Genomic DNA, 22,906 nt, shown 5'->3' on the forward strand with positions numbered 1-22,906 from the left:
AGGAACACGCCGAGCTGGTTCTACCTCGGGGTTTTGGCGCTGGTTGTTCCTCTGGCCTGAGAATTTCCTCCCCCAGCTTTCTTCAGGGATAGATCTTTGTCATTCTGGCCTATGCGCAAATGCCACCTCCTCAGAGGCCCTCCCTGACCACCGACCTAAAACAGCATCCCCGGAAAACAACGCATCACTCTCTCTTGCATGGTGCTTGTCGCTAGCTGCAGAGGTTTCTCATTTTAGGGGTTTACTGAACACCTCCCCATCTCATCCAGGAGCTCACTGAGGGTGGGAGATGGGTGCTCCATAAAACAGGAGGAAGTGGATCCCAGACCCCCAAGCCCCACCCCATCCTGTGGGAGCAGGGGCTGTGCGGGGCTGCCGGGTCCAGGGGCACCCCTCGTTCCCGGCCTCGCTCAGGAAGGGATCAAGTAGGCTGGAGACAGAGAGGGACCTGGCACCCCAAATCATTCAGGCCTAGGGGAAGGGCATCTCCTTTCTCGCTCTTTAATCTCACTCTGCTCTCTTGACACAGTTCCAGCAATGCAGCCCCAGGCACCAGCTCCGAGAAGGATGCGGTGGGGCGGGGTGGGGAACCTGCCCAGGGGGCCCAGCCCTGGGGCGGAGCGGGGGCGCCTCCTTCCGGCCCGCGGTCCGGGAGGCCCTCGCAGCTGTCCAGGCCCCGGCAAGCCTGGGCATGGTGTCCGAGCGGACGAATAAATAGGGGCGGTCAGTGGTCAGGTGGGTCAGGTGGGCTTGTGATCCGGGTGGCTTTTGAGCGTGTGGAACTTGACGCTGTCCAGCTTCTCGAAGCGCTTCCCGCAGCGATCGCACGTGAAGTTGTACTGCACCTCCGCAGTGTGCTTCTTCATGTGCCAGTTGAGCGACGCGCGCTGCCGGCACTGGTAGCCACAGATCTCGCACCTGCCGGGAGCCCGTGGCGGCACGGAGCGGGGTCAGAGTGGGCGGGGCGGGGCGGGGCCCTACAAGGCCGAGCGCAGGTGGAACCGGGCCCAGGCACTGCGTTGGGGTGAAGCCGCCCCTGGGACCTGCTGGGATCCCCTCCCACCCAATCCTCTAGCGGCACGGGACGGCCTGTCACTCACTGCAGGGGGGTCTCGCCGGTGTGGGTGCGCCGATGTACCTCCAGGTGGTTCTTCCTCTTGAAGGACTTGCCGCAGGTCTCGCAAGTGAATTCACGGACACCTGGGGGCGGTGGGGACCGAGGCTGAGGACGGTGGGCTATGGGGTGTCTCTGATGGGCTGCAAACTCTGATGCTAGAAAGAGCATCGGACCGTCTTCTTGGATCTCCCAGGACTGCAGGTGCAGGCGGACCAAACCCTATGTCCTTCCCGTGCAATTGCCCAGAAACACAATCAAGCAGAACTGAGATCGAACTTGGGTCCCTGAGGGGCATAGGGTGCACGCTGCCAAGCCAACGTGGGTCTGAATTTGTCGTGTGTGTGTGTATATATATTTTTTGAGACGGAGTTTCGCTCTTGTTGCCCAGGCTAGAGTGCAATGGCCCGATCTCGGCTTACCGCAACCGCAACCTTGGTCTCCCGGGTTCAAGCGTTTCTTCTGCCTCAGCGTCCCGAGTAGCTGGGATTATAGGCATGTGCCACCCACCATGCCCAGCTAATTTTGTATTTTTAGTAGAGACAGGGTTTCTCTATGTTGGTCAGGCTGGTCGCGAACTCCTGACCTCAGGTGATCTGCCCGCCTCAGCCTCCCAAAGGGCTGGGATTACCACCGCGCCCGGCCTTGTCCCCAGTATTTGAACTTTGGGTGATTTCACAAACAAACAAACAAACAAACAAAACAACTTCTGCCCAGTGCAGTGGCTCACACCTATAATCCCAGCACTTTGGGAGGCCAATGTGGGCAGATTGCCTGAGATCAGGAGTTGGAGACAAGCCTGGCTAACATGGCGAAACCCTGTCCCTACTAAAAAAAAAAAAAAAAAAAAAAAAAAAAAATTAGCTGGTGTGGTGGTGAGCACCTGTAATCCCAGCTACTCAGGAGGCTGGGGCAGAAGAATTGCTTGAACCCAGGAGCCAGAGGCTGCAGTGAGCCAAGATTAGATTCCAGCCTGGGCAACAGAGTGAGACTCCGTTGCAAAAAATAACCACACACACATTAAAAAACAAAACAAAACAAAACAAAAACTCCAAACTTCTGACCTCCTGCGATATCAGAAGCTCTGGCCCTCAGGGCCATGCCCTATCACTGGACACAGGTACCATGGCTCTCCACTGTGTCCCCAGCCCATGCAGAAGACCTGCATCTCTGCCACAAGTGGAAACAGAAGCCCAGTTCCAAGCCAGCTTCTCCTCTTTGCCCAGCTCTCCTTCCTGCTGCTGCTTGGGTGGGCACTGGTCTAGCCTGTGGCCCCCGGTGCTGCTATAGGTTCCAATCTGGAATAGCAGTGGTGGTGTCAGCTGCTCCCTAAGTCTTGCATGAAACCTGCTCTTGGGGTCATGGGGCATGGGGTCCCGGGGACAGGAGGGAAGACGGCCAGCCCCGCCCAATTCCTGTGATTGATTGGTAATAGTCCCTGTCACTGTGGCTCATGTAGCTACAGCTTACTGAGGACAGGGAGGAGGCTACTAGGGTCTAGTCCTGTGCCTGGAGACCCAGCACAGGGCTTTGACCCGCCAGCTCTGGCCCAGGCTCCCAGGCCCATGTCCCTGTGTCCCCCGCTCATGCCGCCAGCTGGCCCAGGGCCTGACCTGAATGGATGATCATGTGCCGCCGCAGGTGGTTGGATAAATAGAACTTCTTGCCACAGCCAGGATGAGGGCACACTTTGGTCTTTCCTTTCCGATGCACAAGATTGACGTGGTTCTGGGAACGAGACAGGCAGAAGTGGGTCCCATAGGCCCACAGAAGGGGCTCTGGGAGGTGGGGAGAGATGAGGGCAGCTGGAAGGCAGGCTGGGCTGGCCTCCTCAGGAGGAGGGAAGAGGGGTACCCTTGCCCAGCTCAGAGATTCCCAGGGGCACAACTGGGGTCAAAGGGTAGCTTTATTTTTTTTATTTTATTTTTTGAGATGGAGTCTTGCTCTGTCACCCAGGCTGGAGTGCAGTGGTGTGATCTCAGCTCATTGCAAGCTCCACCCCCTGGGTTCACACCATTCTCCTGCCTCAGCCTCCTGAGTAGCTAGGACTACAGGCGCCTGCCACCACGCCCGGCTATTATTATTTTTTTCTGTATTTTTAGTACAGACAGGGTTTCACCGTGTTAGCCAGGATGGTCTCGATCTCCTGACCTCATGATCCACCCACCTCGGCCTCCCAAAGTGCTGGGATTACAGGCGTGAGCCACTGCGCCTGGCCAAGGGCAGCTTTATTGAACACCTACTATATGCCAGGCTCTGGACTGGAGTATCTGTCAGCTCTGTGAAGGGCCCAGCTGTTAGCCCAATTAATTGATGGGAAAACTGAGGTTCAAGGCTCAGTGGTTTGACCAGGGTCTCACAGGTGGCCAGTGGCAGGACTGGGACTGGATTTGAGGGCTGTCAGCCCCTGTGGGCCTGGAACAGGCAGCCCCAATTGATTCATTCCTTTGTTCTTTCACTCTTTAACTTACTAGAGCAACCCTGGCTCCAGCTTGCAGGCCTGGCTTGCACTAAGTGCTTAATACATGCTCAATCAATGCATGGCATGGCACATTCAAAGGCCTGTTGTTGCATCCTCCCATGCCAGGTGTGGGGTGTGACAAGTCCCTGTCTTTGCCTTCAGGGACACCTCGTCAAATTCCAAGGGGCAAACTAGAGGTAGGACATCCTGGTGGTGCCATGGCCTAGGCCTTGTGGGCCTGGCCCAGGCTGCTCCGGGTGGCGGCCTCACCTGGAAGCTGCTGAGGGCCACGTAGACTTGGCTGCAGCCCTCGTATGGGCAGTGGAACATCTCGAGCAGGCCGTCAGCGTCCATCACCCTCGACCGCTTGCTCCGCCGCCTCCTGGAGGGGAAGGGGCCATGACATCGGGGCCCCCGCACCAGGCAGGCTGGGGGCCTGCGGGCCGCTCCTAGCCCTCGCCCTCACCCTTGCCTTCCCCGGCACCCACTTCTCAGGCTCCTTGGGGATTTCATAGATGATGGCTGACATGTCACTGCCGTCCAGCTCCTCCCCGTCCGCCTCTGCCTCGGGCTCTGCGCTCTCAGGCACCGTCGTTGCCAGTTCTGGGGCTACTAGCTCCTCCTTCTCCTCCTTCTTGAGCAAGCACAGGTCCTCCTTCTCTACGGGGTGGACACAGGATGGTGTCTGCAGGGGACGAAGGCTGCCAAGGTGCCCATTTCGAGGGCCACTCCTCGCCCGGCCCCTCCCAGGCCCAACCACCCCCAGCCAGAGGCCATGGCAGGTCCCCCAGACCTTTCTTGGTCTCGATGCCCGCTACTGCAGTGGCGTCCGTGGTGCTAGGCTGGCTACCCTCGGGCTCTGTCTGGGTGTAGGCCGCCACACCCTCCATCATGGCACAGGGCACCTCCTCGCCCAGGCCACCGCCGGGGGCACTGCTGCCCGCTGCCATGTTGAGGTGAATGCCCTCAGCCGTGAGAGCGTCGTAGCCAGGGCCCGCAATGATGATCACCTGTGAGCCGGGCACCATGCCTGGCATGGGGCAGCTGGCCACCACCTCACCCAGGGCCTCCTGGGGCACGTTCTCAAAGAGGGTGCCGGGGCCCGCGCCCACTTGCATGGGCACCGGCACGCACACCACTGTCTCCAGGGCTTCAGGCCCACTGCCTGCCGGGTTGGGGCACAGCGGGGTACCCTGCTCGGCCAGGCTCTCCACGTGGTGGACGTCAAAGGGGATGTGCACGCCCTCCTGAGTGATGAGCCCGCTGCTGCCCACCGGGCTGGTGGGCGTCACTGCCGCTGCCGCTGCTGCAGCCTTGACCGGCTGGCCCTCAGGGGGCTCCTCAGAGTCAGAGGCAGAGCCAGAGCTGGATGAGTCAGAGCTGCCGGCCACCAGCCCATTGCTCACTGTGGGGACAGAAGAAAGGGAGTGGTTATGACAGCTGTAGCCACTGGTATCTGTTTAGTTTTTATTTTATTTATTTATTTTTTTGAGACAGAGTCTCACTCTGTCACCCAGGCTGGAGTGCAGTAGTGCAATCTCAGCTCACTGCAACCTTGGCATCCCCGGTTCCAGTGATTCTCCTGCCTCAGCCTCCTGAGTAGCTAGGACTACAGGCGTGCGCCACCACACTCGGCTTTTTTTTTTTTTTTTCCTGAGATGGAGTCTCACTCTGTCGCCCAGGCTGGCGTGCAGTGGCGCGATCTCCGCTCACTACAAGCTCCGCCTCCCAGGTTCATGCCATTCTCCCGCCTCAGCCTCCCGAGTAGCTGGGACTACAGGCATGTGCCGCCATGCCCGGCTAATTTTTTGTATTTTTAATAGAGATGGGGTTTCACCATGTTAGCCAGGACGGTCTCGATCTCCTGACCTCGTGATCCACCTGCCCCTGCCTCCCAAAGTGCTGGGATTACAGGCGTGAGCCACCGCACCCGGCCCACACCCGGCTAATTTTTGTATTTTTAGTAGAGACGGGGTTTCACCATGTTGGCCAGGCTGGTCTCAAACTCCTGACCTCAAGTCATCTGCCCGCCTCAGCCTCCCAAAGTTTTAGAATGACAGTCGTGAGCCACCGTGCCTGGCTGAATTTTTTTTCTTTTTTTTTTTTTTTTTGAGATGGAGTCTTGCTTTGTCACACAGGCTGGAGTGCAGTGGCGCAATCTTGGCTCACTGCAAGCTCCGCTTCCCAGGCTCATGCCATTCTCCTGCCTCAGCCTCCCGAGTAGCTGGGACTACAGGCGACCGCCACCATGCCCGGCTAATTTTTGTAATTTCAGTAGAGATGTGTTTCACCGTGTTAGCCAGGATGGTTTCGATCTCCTGACCTTATGATCCACCCGCCTCGGCCTCCGAAAGTGCTGGGATTACAGGCATGAGCCACCGCGTCCAGCCTGAATTTTTCTTTTTTTTTTTGAGGCAGAGTTTCGTTCTGTCACCCAGGCTGGAGTGTAATGGCGCGATCTTGGCTCACTGTAACCTCCGCCTCCTGGGTTCAAGCGATTCTCCCACCTCAGCCTCCCGAGTAGCTGGGATTACACGCGTGCACCACCACGCCTGGCTAATTTGTGTGTTTTTAGTAGAGACGAGGTTTTGCCATGTTGGCCAGGCTAGCCTTGAACTCCTGACCTTGGGTGATCCATCCACCTCGGCTCCCCAAAGTGCTAGAATTACAGTCATGAGCCACCACATCTGGCCCGATTTTGTTTTTGTTTTTTTTTGAGATGGAGTCTCCCTCTGTTGTCCAGGCTGGAGTGCAGTGGTGCGATCCGGGCTCACTGCAACCTCCACCTCCCAGGTTCAAGCAACTCTTGCGCCTCAGCCTCCTGAGTAACTGGGATTACAGGTGCATGCAACCACACCTGGCTAATTTTTGTATTTTTAGTAGAGATGGGATTCCCCATTTTGGCCAGGCTGGTCTCGAACTTCTGACCTCAGATGATTTGCCTGCCTGGGCCTCCCAAAGTGCTGGAATTATAGACATGAGGCACCTTGTGTGGCCCTGATTTTTCCAAGTAGAGATCAGGTCTTGTTATGCTACCCAGGCTGTGGCCTTGAACTCCTGGGCTCCAGTTATCCTCCCACCTCAGCCTCCCAAAGTGTTGGGATTACAGGTGGGAACCACCGTGCCCGGCCAGCAGTTGGTATTTGTTGAGGGCTCTTCAGGGGCTGGACACTGTGACCCTCTCACTGCCTAAAACAGCAGCCACTTCTCAATCCCCACTGTCCCTAACTGTTCCAAGATGACTGACCCAGCTGACCACCCCTACTCCAGGGGACACTCTCCTCTCTTAGCCCCCAGACCCACACTCTGGTGTCCTGGGCCCTTCCTGGTGGCTCCTTCCAAGTTTATTTGGTTCTTGCAGGCCTGGGAGGCTTGGCCTGGGGCCTCTCCTCAGCGCTCACCTTACCCCCAGGCTTGCCCAGGCTGATGGGGTTAAAGGCCACCCTCCGATTCTTGATGCCAACTGAATGTCCAATAATTCAATCCAATCCGACATTATCTTCCTGGAGTGGGCGTCAAAACCTCCAAGTCAAAGGCTCAGTCCCACAAGACTGCCGGACTTCAGATGTCAGCTGCAAGTCCTGGGCTACCCTGTATGTCTGACCAATGGGCTCTAAATGGGGGGTTTCTATGACCCCATCCTCAGGTTTGATAATTTGTTAGAACAACTTACAGAACTCAGAAAATGGCTCTACCTACGATTACAGCTTTATTATAAAGGATTCAACTCAGCAACAGCCAAAGGGAAGAAATGCACAGGGCAAGATACGGGGGGATGGTATGGGCTTCCATGCCATCTCCGGGGGTACCACCGACCCAGCATCTCCATCTGGAACTGCTCACCAATCTGGGACTGTTCAAGAGGGTTTTTTGTTGTTGTTGTTGTGGTTTGTTTTTTTGAGACACAGCCTTGCTCTGTTGTGTAAGCTGTAGTGAAGTGGCACAATCTCGGCTCACTGCAACCTCCGCCTCCCGGGTTTAAGCAATTCTCCTGCCTCAGGCTCCCCAGTAGCTGGGACTACAGGCCCACGCCACCATGTCAGGCTAATTTTTTTTTTTTTATTTTTAGTAGAGACTGGGTTTCATCATGTTGGCCAGGCTGGTCTGGAACTCCTGACCTCAGGTGATCTGCCTGCCTCGGCCTCCCAAAGTGCTGGGATTACAGGTGTGAGCCACCGCGCCCTACCAAGTATGTATTCTTATTATTACTACAACCATCCATGGCCTGGTGACTCCATGTGCAGCTTCTGCCTAGACCTCCATGTCGAGCTCCAGAGTCTTCCATCTCATTGGCCCCCTAAGAGTGTCTCACAGGCATCTCAAACTCAGATCTGCAACACTGGGCTCTGTATCTTCCCTTCCACAAAGCCTGCACTGCTCACGGGTGTCCCTGACTCAGCGGATGGCAGCTCAGTCTCTCCAGTGGCTCAGGCCAAAGTCCTGGGGCTCTTGTTGACTTCTCTCTCTCTCACACCCACTTCCAATCTGTCAGCAAAACCTGTTGGTGCTGCATCCAAAATACATCCACCCGCAGCCTGAATGCTTCTCCCACTTCCCCTGCAGATGCTAGTTGCGGCCCCACCAGCCCCCTGCCAGGGCCAGTGCGGTCCCTTCTTTTGGGTCCCCAGCTCCTGAGAACCTACTCTTTACCTCCTGTGACAGAGGCAGGCCAGCTATTCACTAAATCCCTCTCTTTCTAGCACCAGCACCGACTACATTTCCCAGCATCCTTTGCAGGTAGGTGTGGCCATGTGGCTGAGTCCCAGCCAATGGAATGCAAGTGGACAGGTGCTCCCAAGGTTGAGCCTCCACTTTTCTCCCCACCAGCAAGCCAGGACCCAGAAGGAGGCTGGAGCCATAGGAAGGAAAGAACCTGGGTCCAGGGATGAAAGGCAGTCTGCAGGATGGAAGCACCCGGCTTTGTGTGTGGGAAACAAACTACTGTGCCAGATCACGAGAGCTGGAGTGTGTCTGTTTCAGGAGGTGTTCCATCACCTCCTGTCCTCGCCTCCTCTCCTAATGTCCTTGGAGACACTAGATAGGTTCCTGCCTTAAGGCCTTTGCACCTGCCATTCCCTCAGCTTGAATCTTCTTTCTTTTTTTTTTTTTTTTTTTGAGACGGAGTCTTGCTCTGTCACCCAGGCTGGAGTGCAGTGGCACGATCTCAGCTCACTGCAAGCTCTGCCTCCCAGGTTCACGCCATTCTCCTGCCTCAGCCTCCCAAGTAGCTGGGACTACAGGCGCCGCCACCACGCCCGGCTAATTTTTTGTATTTTTAGTAGAGACGGGGTTTCACCATGTTAGGCAGGATGGTCTCGATCTCCTGACCTTGTGATCCGCCCACCTCGGCCTCCCAAAGTGCTGGGATTACAGACGTGAGCCACCGCGCCCGGCCGGCTTGAATCCTCTTCTGTCTGGCACCTGAGAGGGCTCCTCCCTCCCCTCCATCAGATCCTTCATTAAAGGTATTTTTTCAGGGGGAATTTCCTGACCATTCTGTCTCAAATAGTTCCTTTTTCCCTCCTTTATTTTTTCCCAAAGCACATACCACCTTACAGTGCACTCTGTATTTTATTTTATTTTTGAGACGGAGTTTTGCTCTTGTCGCCCAGGCTGGAGTGCAATGGTGCAATCTCGGCTCACTGCAACCTCCACCCCCTGAGTTCAAGTGATTCTCCTGCCTCAGTCTCCTGAGTAGCTGGCATTATAGGCATGCCCCACCATGCCCCGCCAATTTTTGTATTTTTAGTAGAGACGATGTTTCACCATATTGAACAGGCTAGTCTCAAACTCCTGACCTCAAGTGATCCACTCGCCTTAGCCTCCCAAAGTGCTGGGATTACAGGCATGAGCCACCACGCCCGGCCTGTATTTTAATTAATTTATTTTTTTGAGACAGTGTCTCCCTCTCTCACCTAGGCTGGAATGCACTGGCACAGTCATAGCTCACTGCAGCCTCGAGCTCCTAGGTTCAAGCGATCCTCCTGCTTCAGCCTCCTAAAGCACTGGGAGAGGTGCACCACCATGCCCAGCTAACTTTTTCATTTTTTTGCTAGAGATGGGGTCTCACTATGTTGCCCAGGCTGTTCTCTAAGTCCTGGCCTCAAGCAATCCTAACTTGGCTTCCCAAAGCACTGGGATTACAGGCTTGAGCCACTGTGCCCGGCCTGCACTCTATATTTTTATTGGTTTATCCTGCTTACAATCCGCTTACCCTCTAGAATGTAAACTCCGTAAGGTTGCGGGGTCCTGGTGCAGAGCCCCCAGTGCTGAGAAGGCTGCGTGGTGCACAGTGAGGGTTCGTTCCAATAAATGAATGAATCTCTGTTCCCTGATCTTGGCTCACTGCAGCCTCTGCCTCCTGGGTTCAGGTGATTCTCATGCTTCTGCCTGCCAAGTAGCTGTAAGTATAGGCACGCACCACCACACCTGGCTAATTTTTTTTGTATTTTTAGTAGAGACCGGGTTTTGCCATGTTGCCCAGGCTGGTCTCGAACTTCTAGCCTCAAGTGATTCACCTGCCTTGGCCTCCCAAAGTGCTGGGCTGGCATTACAGGTGTGAGCCACTGTACCCAGCCCTCGGGAGTGTTTTTTTTTTTTTTTTTTTTAAGACAGAGTCTTGCTCTGTTGCCCAGGCTGGAATGCAGTGGTGCCATCTTGGCTCACTGCAACCTCTGCCTCCTGAGTTTCAGCGATTCTCCTGCCTCATCTTCCCAAGTAGCTAGGATTACAGGCATGCGCCATCATGCCCAGCTCATTTTTGTATTTTTAGTAGAGGTGGGGTTTCACCATGTTGGCCAGGCTGGTCTTGAGCTCCTGGCCTCAAGTGATCCACCTGCCTCGGCCTCCCAAAGTGCTGGGATTACAGGTGTGAGCCACTGTGCCCAGCCTTTGTTTTGGGTCTTTAATGAGTAAATATGTATAAGGGTTTAGGACAGTAGGAGATTCAAAGTAGGCACCCTGTAAGTTTCCTATTATTATCTCAGTGCCATTCAGCACAGTGAGATGCCCACTCTTGATGGACCTGGGGTGGCAGCAGGGTTGGGAATAAGGAGGATCAGCCCCTCTTTCTAGATAATTTCCCCTTGTCCTGTATTCTGCAGGGTGGGCAAACCCTCTGGTACCATCCCGAAGGAGGGTGCAGTGGCCTAATGAGTGGAGGGAAGGGCCAGAGCAAGCGTCTGGGTCCACTTGACTGCAGCGTCTGCTAAGTTTGGCTGACCCCAGACTTCTCCCCAGGTAATGACAGCACCAACAGAAATAGCCATGGGCAAGGCCCAATGGCATATGCCTGTAATCCCAGCACTTTGGGAGGCCAAGGCAGGAGGATTACTAGATCCCAGGAGTTTGAGACCAGCCTGGGCAACACAGTGAGATCCCATCTCTACAAAAAATTTAAAAATTAGCTGGCTGTGGTGGTGTGTGCCTGTGTTTCCAGCTACTCAGGAGGCCGGGGTGGGAGGATCACTTGAGCCCAGGAATTGGAGGCTGCAGTGAGCTATGATTGCACCACTGCCCTCCAGCCTGGGCAACAGTGAGACCCTGTCTTAAAAAAAAATAATAAAAATAAAAAGTTAGCCGGGTATGGTGGCTCACACCAGTAATCCCAGCACTTAGGGAGGCCGAGGCAGGAGGATCACTTGAGGCTGGGAGCTCGAGAACAGCCTGGCCAAAGTGGTGAAAACCCACCTCTACTAAAAATACAAAAATTAGCTGGGCATGGTGGCCCACGCCTGTAATCCCAGCTACTGGGGAGGCTGAGGTGAGAGAATTGCTTGAACCTGGGAGGCAGAGGTTGCAGTGAGCCAAGATCGCACCACTACACTCCAGCTTGGGTGACAGAAACAGAATCTGTCTCAAAAAGATAAAATAAAATAAGGCCGGGTGCAGTGGCTCACGCCTGTAATCCCAGCACTTTGGGAGGCCGAGGTGGGTGGATCAACTGAGGTCAGGAGTTCGAGACCAGCCAGCCAACATGGTGAAACTTCGTGTCTACTAAAAATACAAAAATTAGTCGGGTGTGGTGGCAGATGCCTGTAATCCCAACTACTAGGGAGGCTGAGGAAGGAGAATGGCTGGAACCTGAGGCTTGCAGTGAGCCGAGATCGCGCCATTGCACTCCAGCCTGGGCGACAAGAGCGAGACTCTGTCTCAGATAAATAAATAAATAAATAAATAAATAAATAAATAAATAAATAAATAAAAAGTTGAGTTGGGGCGTAAGGAAGCTGCTCTGGGCACCACCCACACCCCAGCCTGACCCATCACCAAATGGGCCAGTCAGATCACTCCTGGGGCTTGGGGTTCCTTGACTGCCAAGTGGGGCTGATGACAAGGCCATGAGGAAGATTCATGGTGGCTCTGGGCAGGGCCAGGAGTGGCACACAGTGAGGGGGAAGTAAAAGGCAGAAGAGGGCGGAATGCAGATCATGGGACGGGGCAGCCGAGGGGCCACTGCACGCTGAGAGCCTGGCCGACACTTGGTGGGACGGTTGTTGGCGGGGGCGCCCACCCGGAACACCTCTCGCCCCCGGCTTCCCCTCGGCCAGCTGGGATGCCACCTGCTCTGAGATGCCAGCCAGCGCAGGCTCAGCCCCGGTGACCGCCCCACCCTCAGCCCTGACAGGACGCCTGGCAGTGTGCCCTATACTCCTTCTCCAGCCAATGCCAAACCCCTGAGGCTGCCGGCAGCCCCCTCACCACTCACCAGGGCCAACTGGGCCTCCCTCACTGAGTCCCTGCCCTGTGGGATGGGAAGGAGAGAGGCGGGGACCATGAAGGTGGGGAGGGAGAAGGAGAAAGGGGAATGGAAGGAAACAAGAGAAAGAGAGAGAGGGAGATGAGACAGTAAATGAAAGATCAAGGAAGGAGGAGACAGAGGCAGCTCAAGGGAGGAGAAATGGGGAACAGGAGGGGAACAGAATGGAGGGGGAAGGCAAGAAGCGAAGCCTAGAAAGGCAGAAGGCAAGAGAATGCAACTGGGAGCCGGAGAAAATCGAGAAGGAGGTAGCGGCCAGCTTAGCCAGGGCTCAGGAGAGCATCACAGCCTATGGAGCCATAAGGCCTGGGTGGTTTAGGCGGCCGTTTCGCTGTGGGGGCCGAGCCCTGCCCCAGCAGGCCTGCCCCCGCCCCAGCTGCCAAGCCAGGCTCCTGGGCCCTCAGCCAGCCCTGCCTGGGACTGGCCTTGGGCACAGATGGGCGAACTGCTCCATAAAGAGGGACTGCCTCCCCACTCGGGCACCGTGAGGACGCAAAGAGGGCAAGGCCATGAAGGGCTCAGCCTGGCCCACCGTGTCCCTGCTCTGTCCCAGTGCCAGAGCCAGAGCCAGAGCCACTGTGGCTACTATTCTGTTTGTGATGCTAGCCTAGGGCTCGTAAGAAGCCCCCAGACATGGGCGGCCCCCTATGTGCCCTCGCCCAGCAGACCTACCTTTGTCACTGTCAGGGTCTGAGTCGCTGAGGGGCTTCAGGGGCGAATGCAGGTCCTGGAAGTAGCGGTGGCCAGCTTCGCACTGCCACACGGCCGTGGTGTACAGGCCGAAAGTGGGGTCTAGCTCCGCCAGGTGCGGCTCGTACGGGCAGCGGTGCTTGTGGTCCTCATACCAGATCACCACGTTCTTCAGGCAGTTCACGTTGCGTCGCCGCCCTATGGACACAGGGCCGAGGGGTGGGTATAAGGGACAGGGCTCAGCCCATGGTGACATGGCTGCCTGAACCACCGAGGCCTTATGGGTCCCATGGGTTGGGAGGCCCTCTTGAGTGCCATCCAGGCCTGCACCCAGTTTAGAGGGGGAAACTGAGGCTCAGAGAGGAGAGAAACCCCCTGGAGGTAACAGGGACTGTTCTATTGGCAAAGTCATGTAAACAGTGGAGGCTGGTGCACAGTAGGTGCATAATAATTGTTAGCTGCTTGCTAATTGTTCTCATCTTCATCAAACGCCTAGAACAGCGCAGTCCTCAGGCCCAGGACTCCCAGGCTCCCGCCCTAACCACCCCCTATAGCCGCAAGGGGGCGCCTGTGAATGCCCGAGTCAAGTCTGTTCCCTCCTCTGCTCAGAATCCACTGGGCCAGGCACAATGACTCACACCTGCAATCCTAGCACTTTGGGAGGCTGAGGCAGGCGGATCACTTAAGGCCAGGAGTTTGAAACCAGCCTGGCTAACATGGCGAAAACCCATCTTTACTAAAAATACAAAAATTAGCCAGGCATGGTGGTGCATGCCTTTTGTCCCAGCTACTTGGGAGGCTGAGGTAGGAGGATCGCTTGAGCCTGGGAGGTGGAGGATGCAGTGAGCCAAGGTCGCGACACTGCACTCCAGCCTGGACGACACAGCAAGACCACCTCCCTCAGGGTAAAAGCCAAAGTCCTCCCTTCGGCCCACAAGGCCCACTGTGACTTGTCACCTCCCTGCCCTCACCCACTTGGTGACTCCACTCCACTCCAGCCACACAGCCTCCTCGCTGTTCCTGGAGCAGGCTAGGTGTGGCCCTGCCTCAGGGCCTTGGCACAGGCTGTGCCTGCTTCCTCTAGATAACTGTCTTGCTCCCTCCCCACTTCACTCAGGTCTCCCCCAAATGCATCCCCTCTGAGAGGCCACTCCCTGCCCAGTCACTCTAGCCGACCTTAACTTGCTGTCTGTTTTCTCCAGGTAGTACCTAGATGCCATCTGCGGCCATTTGTTTACGTGTGCCCTGTCTGTCTCTCCCACCAGAATGTCAGCTCCTCAAGAGCAGGAACACTGCTGTTTTGTTCCTCCTGTACCCCCAGTGCCCCCAAAGGGCCTGGTTCACAGCAGGTGCTCCAGGAACATTTGCTGGATGAGAGAATGCTGCATAGGGGGCGGGCATGGTGGAGCCGACTGCCTGGGTTTGAATCCTGGCTCTGCCCCTTCCAAGCTGGGTAGCGCCGGGCAAGTGACTCGGCTTCTCTGAGCTCCAGGTGCCTCCTCTAGGCTGGGGAGAATAAGGGATTCCCATCCCTGAGGGCTGCCAGGCAGGAGGGAGGGAGTGAAGACATCGCCAGGACACAGAACAAGGCTGGGCACAGTGAGTGCTGGGAAATGGTATCTGACTCGTGTGATCGTCCTGGTCCCTCGGCCAAGTGCGAGGACAGCATGTCCCCCACTCCTACCCTGTGGGCTGGGAGATGAAGAGGGGCCCAGAAGAGGTGTTTGGGTCTAGGGAATGCGCCCACAGTCTCCAACCATGAGGGCAACAGAGTCATCACCCACAGCCACCTCTCGGGCCCAGCCCTTTCCCTCCTCATTGCGCTCCTCATCCCTTGAGGATTCAGGGTCAAGGTCATAGCTCACCCCTGCCTCCGGAGAATCCTAAGAAGGGGAGGGGCTCACTGCCACCAGCTGGCCTTCACCCTGCTGGACATGGCCTGGGACCCCCAGCTCCAGGGCTCAGAGCTGTGCAGAACCTGGCTGTTCAGACTTCCACCGACTGGTGGCCAGCAGGATAGGAGGGGCAAGCTCCAGACCTCCCCTCTAACCACCAGTGCTTGGCTCCCCCTGCCCTTAGGGCTCTGCAAAAGCTGTTCCCTCTACTCAGCTCTCCCCTGGCTGACTCCCATGCCGGGAGCAAGACTGAGGGAGCCAAGGATACTGCGCCTGAGACACAAGACACACAGACCTGGGTTTGAGGTCTGGCTCTGCCGGTTCCAACTGTGCTGCCTAGGGCAGCGACCTGGCCTCTCTGGGCCTTGATCTCCATATTCCCACCGCTCCCAACTCTCCCCACCTCCCCCAAGCTGAGCCTCCACTTACTTTTCTTCCGCTTTGGCTTTTTGGGGACCTGCTCCCAAGGCTTCCTGCAACAGAAAGAGGCAGCGAGGGTGAACATGGGGCCAGCGCCGGGCCTGTCTGACCCATAAGTAACAACAGTGGCTAGAGCCACTGCTCATTGTGCACTGAAATGGAATCTGAACTTTTTTTTTGAGATGGAGTCTCGCTGTGTCGCCCAGGCTGGAGTGCAGTGGTGAGATCTCAACTCATTGCAGCCTTTGCCTCCCAGGTTCCAGCGATTCTCCTGCCTCAGCCTCTCAAGTAGCTGGGATTACAGATGCACACCACCACACCTGGCTAATTTTTGTATGTTTAGTAGAGACGGGGTTTCACCATGTTGGCCAGGCCGGTCTCGAACTCCTGACCTCAGGTGATCCACCCTCCTCGGCCTCCCAAAGTGCTGGTATTAACAGGCATGAGCCGCCACGCCTGCCCTGAACTTTTTTTTTTTTTTGAGACAACGTCTCTCTCTGTCGCCTACGCTGGAGTGCAGTGGCGCGATCTCAGTTCACTGCAACCTCTGCCTCCCAGGTTCAAGCGATTCTCCTGCCTCAGCCTCCTGAATAGCTGGGATTACAGGCTAATTTTGTATTTTTAGTAGAGACAGGGTTTCACCATGTTGGCCATCCTGGTCTCAAGCTTCTGACCTCAGGTGATCCGCCCACCTCGGCCTCCCAAAGTGTTGGGATTACAGGCGTGAGCCACTGCGTCCAGCCTAGAATCTGAACTTCTATGTACCTGTCCCCAACTCCAGCACTGTGTCACCAGGCCCCTCGCTTGGACTCTCTCCCCAACTGCCACCAGCCCTGGGAGGGGGTTCTAGCATCATCCACCTCAAGGAGCAGGAAAAACAGGCTTGGAGGGGTGAGGCCACCTGCCCTAGGTCCCACAGTCAGGGAGCAGAGAAGTAACAAAGTGGGTATGAAAAGTTTGTGTGGAAGCAGAATTCCAAGATGGCCCCCACAGTTCCCCTGGGACACATGCCCTGTGTGATCCTCTTCCCTGAGCAGGGCAGGCCTGTGAGTAGGATTGGATATCAAGCCTTGGTTAGGTGACTGTGAGTTAATCAAATGGGAACATATCTTGTAGGGCACAGTGGCTCAAGCCTGTAGTCCCAGCTGCTTGAAAGGCTGAGAGTGGTCTTGGCCCACAGCCAGCAAGACAGTGGGTACTGTCTGGGTGTGGTGTCTCACACCTGTAATCCTAGCACTTTGGGAGGCTGAGGCAGGAGGACTGCTTAAAGCCAGGGGTTCAAGACCAGCCTGGGCAAATTAGCAACATCCCACCTCTATTTATACATTAAAAAAAAAAAAAAAAAAAAAAGGCCAGGCTCGGTGGCTCATTCCTATAATCTCAGCACTTTAGGAGGTTAAGGTGGGTGCATCACTTGAGGCCAGAAGTTGGAGACCAGCTTGGGAAACATGGTGAAACCCCATCTCCACAAAAAATACAGAAATTACCCAGGCGGGGTGGCATGCACCTGTAGTCCCAGCTACTCAGGAGGTTGAGGTGGGAGGATCACCTGAGCCTGGGGAGGTCAAGGCTGCAGTGAGCTATGATCACGCCACTGCACTCCAACCTGGGCAACAGAGTAAAACCCTGTCTCAAAAACAAAGAAACAAACAAAAACAAACAAAAAACGATCTTCGTCATGGTACAGCCCTGTCACTTAATCATCAATAAGCAAACGGTACAATGATCATTATGATTATCAGTATCATCGTGGAGCCTGGGCCCCCTGGCCTCCCTCCTGTGGCCCAGACCTGCTCTTGCCACAAACATCCTGACAGCCAGTCTAGTGTCTCTTTTCAGCAAAACTGTCCATCCCCTCTGACTCCTGCCCAGACCTGTAACAATTCTCAGTCCCACACCCATCTGGTTCCCAGGACTGCACCTTGGGGCTCTTCCATCCTTCCTGACCCAGGCTCTGCCCCTGCCTCCAGCTCTGCTCCTCCAGGTCCCATTCCATGTGACTCTATCCCTTCCCATGGCTCCACCCTCCCCTGCAAAGGACCACACTGGCTGTGGAGACCTTCACCCAACCCAAGACCCAAGCCTGGCTCTTTCACCCAGGCTGGAGTGGAGTAGCGCTATCTTGGTTCACTGCAACCTCTGCCTCCTGGGTTCAAGCGATTCTCCTGCCTCAGCCTCCAGAGTAGCTGGGATTATACACGCCATCAGCCCAGCTAATTTTTCTATTTTTAGTAGAGATAGGATTTCGCCATGTTGGCCAGACTGGTCTCGAACTCCTGACTTCAAGTGATCTGCCTGCCTCAGCCTCCCAAAGTGCTGGGATTACGAGTGTAAGCCACCATGCCCGGCCCCAAATCCAAGTCCTGATGTCCACAGCCACCTCCATCCACTCACTGCTGGAGGCTGGGAGTGTCACATTGCAGTGGGGACAGTCTTGGGTATCAGCCGGACCCAAGTTCAAGACTCAGCTCTGCTCTCAACTGCCTGTGTGACCTCAAGCAGGTCTTGTCCCCTCTGAGCCTCAGTCTCCGTCTGTGAAGCGGAAATAGTAGTAGTGCCTCTGACACAGGGTCACCATGGGGACCAAACAAGGTCATATGTAACCTGGTGAGTGCCACTTTCCAACCCCCACACAGGGCTTTCTCCCTCAAACTGCCTTCCCTCTCCTGTCCACTTCTCCAACTTCTGACACTTCTCTGTGACTTCCAGCAGAGGCCACTGGCATCAAGGACCACAGATACTGGGGCTATTCAGGCCCTGGCTTGGCTGTTCCCCGCCATTTCCTTTCAGTCTTCAGTCATTCCCACCAGCATCTAAATATGCCATGATTTCTCCCATCTTGGATTAAAATCATTTTGATACTCACCTTCCCCATATCTTTTTTTTTTTTTCTTTTTGAGACAGGGTCTAGTGGTGTTGCCCCAGCTGGAGTGCAGTGGCGCCATCACAGCTCATTGAAGCCTCGACCTCCAGGGCTCAACCGATCCTCTTGCCTCAGCCTGCTGAGTAGCTGGGACCACAGGCATGCACCACCACGCCCGGCTAACTTTTGTATTTTTTGTAGAGATCGGGTTTTGCCATGTTGCCCAAGCTGGTCTCAAACTCCTGGACTCAAGCGATCCTCCTGCTTCAGCCTCCCAAAGTGCTGGGATTACAGGCGTGAGCCACTGCACCCAGCCTCCTTTTTCATTTCCCCGCTTTGCCACAGTTGTCTACACTCGCTGTCTCCATGTCCTCTCCATCTCACTGGAACTCCTCCAGTCAGAGCTTTGCTCCATCACATCACACACTCTCCCATCACAGTCACCAGTGACGGCTTCACTCGGCCCAACAGCACTGGACATGACAGACGCTTCCTTTGGCCTCCTGGGTGCTGCCATTGCCCAGTGCTCCACTGGCACTGGGGCTGCTGCTTCTCCCTCACCTCCCTTACCAAGGAGAGCAAGCGCCACACTCAGGCCTGTGTTTTCTGTCTAAAGGTATCCCTTTAGTAACTTTTTTTTTCTTTTGAGATAGAGCCTCATCTGTCACCCAGCCTGGAGTGCAGTGGCACGATCTGGGCTCACTGCAACCTCCGCCTCCTGGGTTCAAGTGATTCTCCTGCCTCAGCCTCCTGCGTAGCTGGGACTATAGGTGTGTGCCACCACGCCCGGCTAATTTTTATGTTTTTAGTAGAGATGGGGTTTCAATATGCTGGCCAGGCTGGTCTCGAACTCCTTACTTAGTGATCTGCTCACCTTGGCCTCCCAAAGTCCTGGGATTATAGGTGTGAGCCATCGTGCCTGGCCTATTTTTATTTTACTTTTTGAGACAGTCTTGCTCTGTTGCCCAGGCTGGAGTGCAGTGGCACAATCTCAGCTCACTGCAACCTCCACCTCCCAGGTTCAAGTGATTCTCCTGCCTCAACCTCCCAAGTAGCTGGGACTACAGGCGTGTGCCACCATGCCAGGCTAATTTTTGTATTTTTAGTAGAGACAGGGTTTTGCCCTATTGGTCAGGCTGGTCTCAAATTCCTGACCTCAAGAGAGCCACTTGCCTTGGCCTCCCAAAGCGCTGGGATTACAGGCGTGAGCTACCACGCCTGGTCTTCCTTTTTCTTTTTTTTTTTTAATTGTTGACAAGAGTCATGAACCTCCTTGGACTCATCATCAGCTTTACCAATTGTTAACTCTTGGCCAACCTTGTATCACAATGTGTACCCCATCCATTCTTCAAGCCACACACATCCTAGAGACAGTTTCTTCTAAAATATAAACCAGGCTGTGTGTGACTTGTAGTCCCAGCTACTCTGGAGGCTGAGGTGGGAGGATCTCTTGAGTCCAGGAGTTCAAGACCAGCCTGGGCAATATAGCAAGACTGCATCTCAAAAATAAATAAATAAATAGATAAATAAGGAAATAAAAGGCCGGGCCCAGGTATGGTTTCATCTTTACATTTAAATCTGCAACCCCGCCGGGCGCAGTGGCTCACACCTGTAATCCCAGCACTTTGGGAGGCTGAGGCAGGCAGACCTCTTGAGGTCAGGAGTTCGAGACCAGCCTACCCAACATGGCGAAACCCCGTCTCTACTAAAAATACAAAAATTAGCCTGGCATGGGGGTGCACGCCTGTAGTCCCAGCTACTCGGGAGGCTGAGGCAGGAGAATCGCTTGAACCTGGGAGTCAGAGGTTGCAGTGAGCTGAGGCTGCGCCAATGCACTCCAGCCTGGGTAACAGAGCGAGACTCCATCTCAAAAAAAAAAGGGGGGGGGGGGCAACGGGGGAAATAAAGGCAGACCATACCACTTCTTTCTCTGTACAAAACCTTGCACTTAAGGCTCCCACCTCACTGGGAGGAAAAACTGGAGTCCTCTCCATGGCCCAGAATGACCTTCCCTGTCACCAATCTGTCCTTGTCTTCCCTTCTCCCCCTCACTCATTGCAGTCCAGCCACACAAGCCTCTTCAGTGTTCCTGGCACACAATAGGCAGGGTCCTGCCTCAGGGCCTTTGCCTTTGCTATTCCCTCCACCTCAACTCTTCCCCAGAGATCTGCATGGCTCCTCCTAGGTTCCTTCATGTCTTTACTGAAATGCTATCTTCTGAATGTGACCACCTTAACTCCCTATTTTAACTTCCAACTCACACTCTTCATTTCACTTTTGTTTTTTCCATAGCCCCTCTCTCTCTCTCATGGACTATATAATTTACTTATGTTTCTGGTCTGCAGTAAACAAGCCTTTTGCCAGGTACAGTGGCTCACAACTTTAATCCCAGCACTTCGGGAGGCTGAGGAGGGAGGATCCCTTGAGCCGAGGAGTTCGTGACCAGCCTGGGCAACATGGTGAGACCCCCATCTCCATAAAAAATAAAAAAATTAGCCAGGTGAGGTGGCTCCTCTGTAGTCCCAGCTACTTGGGAGACTGAGGCAGGAGGATCCCTTGAGCCTGGGAGGTTGAGGCTGCTGTGAGCCATGAACATGCCACTGTACTCTGGCCTGGGTGACAAAGTGAGACCCTGTCTCAAGAACAAACAAACAGGGCTGGGCACAATGGCTTACACCTGTAATCCCAGCACTTTGGGAGGCTGAGGCCGGAGAATCACTTGAGCCTAGGAGTTTGAAATCAGCCTGGGCAACACGGGGAAACCTCTGTCTCTACAAAAAATACAAAAATTAGCCAGGTGGAGTGACGTGCACCTGTGGTCCCAACTACTCAGGAGGCGGAGGTAAGAGGATCACTTGAACCCACGAGGTTAAGGCTGCAGTGAGCCATGATCATGCCACTGCATTCCAGTCTGGGCGAGACAGTGAGACCGTCTCAAAAAGAAAAACGGGGGCCGGGAACGGTGGCTCACGCCTGTAATCCCAGCACTTTGGGAGGCCGAGGCGGGTGGATCACGAGGTCAGGAGATCGAGGCCATCCTGGCTAGCATGGTGAAACCCAGTCTCTACTAAAAATACAAAAAATTAGCCGGGCGTGGTGGCGGGCGCCTGTAGTCCCAGCTACTTGGGAGGCTGAGGCAGGAGAATGGCGTGAACCCGGGAGGCAGAGCTTGCAGTGAACGGAGATCGTGCCACTGCACTCCAGCCTGGGCGACAGAGCAAGCCTCCATCTCAAAAAAAAGAAAAGAAAAATGAACAACAACAAAAAAAACTCCAGGCCTTTGAACAAGCCATCCCCTCTGCCCACCAGAATGTCCGCTCCATGAGGCAGGTATCTTTGTGCTTCCAGCATTTCCAGTCCTGCTCTTGAGCATATAAGCCAGCCTGCTGTCCTGGGAAAGGAGTGGGTATAACTTAGCAAGATCTGTTTGATTCTTGACTCTCAGAATCTCCCCCCAGAGAAACATGAGAACATGTGTACCTGAAAACCAGGGCAGAACAAGGATTTCCTTGCGGCACTACTTGTGATAGGGAATAAACATCATCCTCGTAAAAGTTAATACTTAGGGAACCCACTACCTGCCAGGCACTCTTCTAAGCTCTTTGCCTATTTTAACTCAATCATCACATCAACATATAAGGCAGGAAGGGAAAAACTCCATCCACACTGTTCCTTCTCAAGATTGAGAATTTACAAAGACAGGCATCTCTGCCCTCCACCTGCCCAGCTAACTAGGGGTTTCCTCTTCATCCGAGTCTCCCTGGGCTGAGTTGCTTCACAGAAATAGGCTTAGGGAAGTGGAGTCCAGGTTGCGAAGGGTCCCCCGGGTGTGTTGGATCTAGGGTTGTGGGAATGGGGCCACACGGAGTCCCAGATGGAGCACGAGAACTTCAAGAAGGGCAGGGCTGAGTGCCCCAAGGTGTCCAGAGTCCCAGGCCAGGTGGGGAATTAAGCGGGGGATGATGAGACCAGTGAGGGCGCGGGGCTGCCCCTCCAGGGACTGGGTAGGTACAAGGTCTGAAGGTGGGGACAGTCCCAGGATTGGGCCGCCAGAGTTCTAGCGGGCGGGGCCAATCGCTCAGAAGGCGGGTCGAGGGGCTGGGTACACCCTAGGATTGGGCAGTCGGAACGATGGGAGGCGGGGCCACGAGCCGGGCGCGTCCCGGCCCGGCAGTCCGAGACCCAGGTCGCCGGCCCGGCTTCTGGGCGGGGTCCACAGGTGCCGGGGGCGGGGCCTCGAGGCGGAGGGGGCGGGGCAAAACACGGCGGGGTCTGGGGGCGTCTCCTCCCTCCCTCCCTCCGGGCCAGTCCCCCTCACCCGTGGCGGCCGCTCCGCTGGCCGCGCTCCAGAGAGATGAGGTAGGCGGCGAGCTTGGCGTCGCTCCAGCCGCTGCGGCGCCGCAGGTCCACCCAGGGCCCGTGCGCCTCGCCCAGGTACACGCGCCGCACGTCGTACTTCTTCCGGGACTCGAGCCGTCGCCGGGCCCGGTCCGACTCCGTGAGTCGCGGCCGGCCTCGCGCCTTTCGGCCCGCTGCGCCCTCCTCGGCTGCTGCCTCCCCGCCCGCGCCCGCCTCAGCCTCCGCCTCCGCCTCGGGCTCCGGCGCCCGCTCCGCCATCCCCCCCACCTTGGTTACCAGCCTCCCCCGTTGTTAGGAGCCCGACCGGAAGTGGCGCGCATATTCAGCGCCGCCGAGAAATTTCTCA

The 22,906-nt window shown here is 55.5% G+C and overlaps 1 protein-coding gene across 1 annotated transcript; it reads right to left on the bottom strand.

Annotated features, from left to right (window-relative positions):
* Window positions 1-485: 485 nt before the first annotated feature.
* ZNF653 (zinc finger protein 653) lies at window positions 486-22,872 on the bottom strand. The gene is made up of 9 exons (XM_055239963.1): window positions 22,520-22,872; window positions 15,348-15,391; window positions 13,006-13,221; window positions 4,369-4,980; window positions 4,064-4,235; window positions 3,846-3,957; window positions 2,728-2,842; window positions 1,101-1,200; window positions 486-918 (listed from the first exon to the last, which is right to left on the bottom strand). The coding sequence occupies exons 1-9, from the start codon at window positions 22,816-22,818 to the stop codon at window positions 741-743; spliced, it is 1,848 nt and encodes a 615-aa protein (XP_055095938.1). The 5' UTR covers window positions 22,819-22,872; the 3' UTR covers window positions 486-740.
* Window positions 22,873-22,906: the final 34 nt, after the last annotated feature.

The sequence above is a fragment of the Symphalangus syndactylus genome, chromosome 13 (genome assembly GCF_028878055.3).
Source record: "Symphalangus syndactylus isolate Jambi chromosome 13, NHGRI_mSymSyn1-v2.1_pri, whole genome shotgun sequence".
NCBI classification, from domain to species: Eukaryota; Metazoa; Chordata; class Mammalia; order Primates; family Hylobatidae; genus Symphalangus; species Symphalangus syndactylus.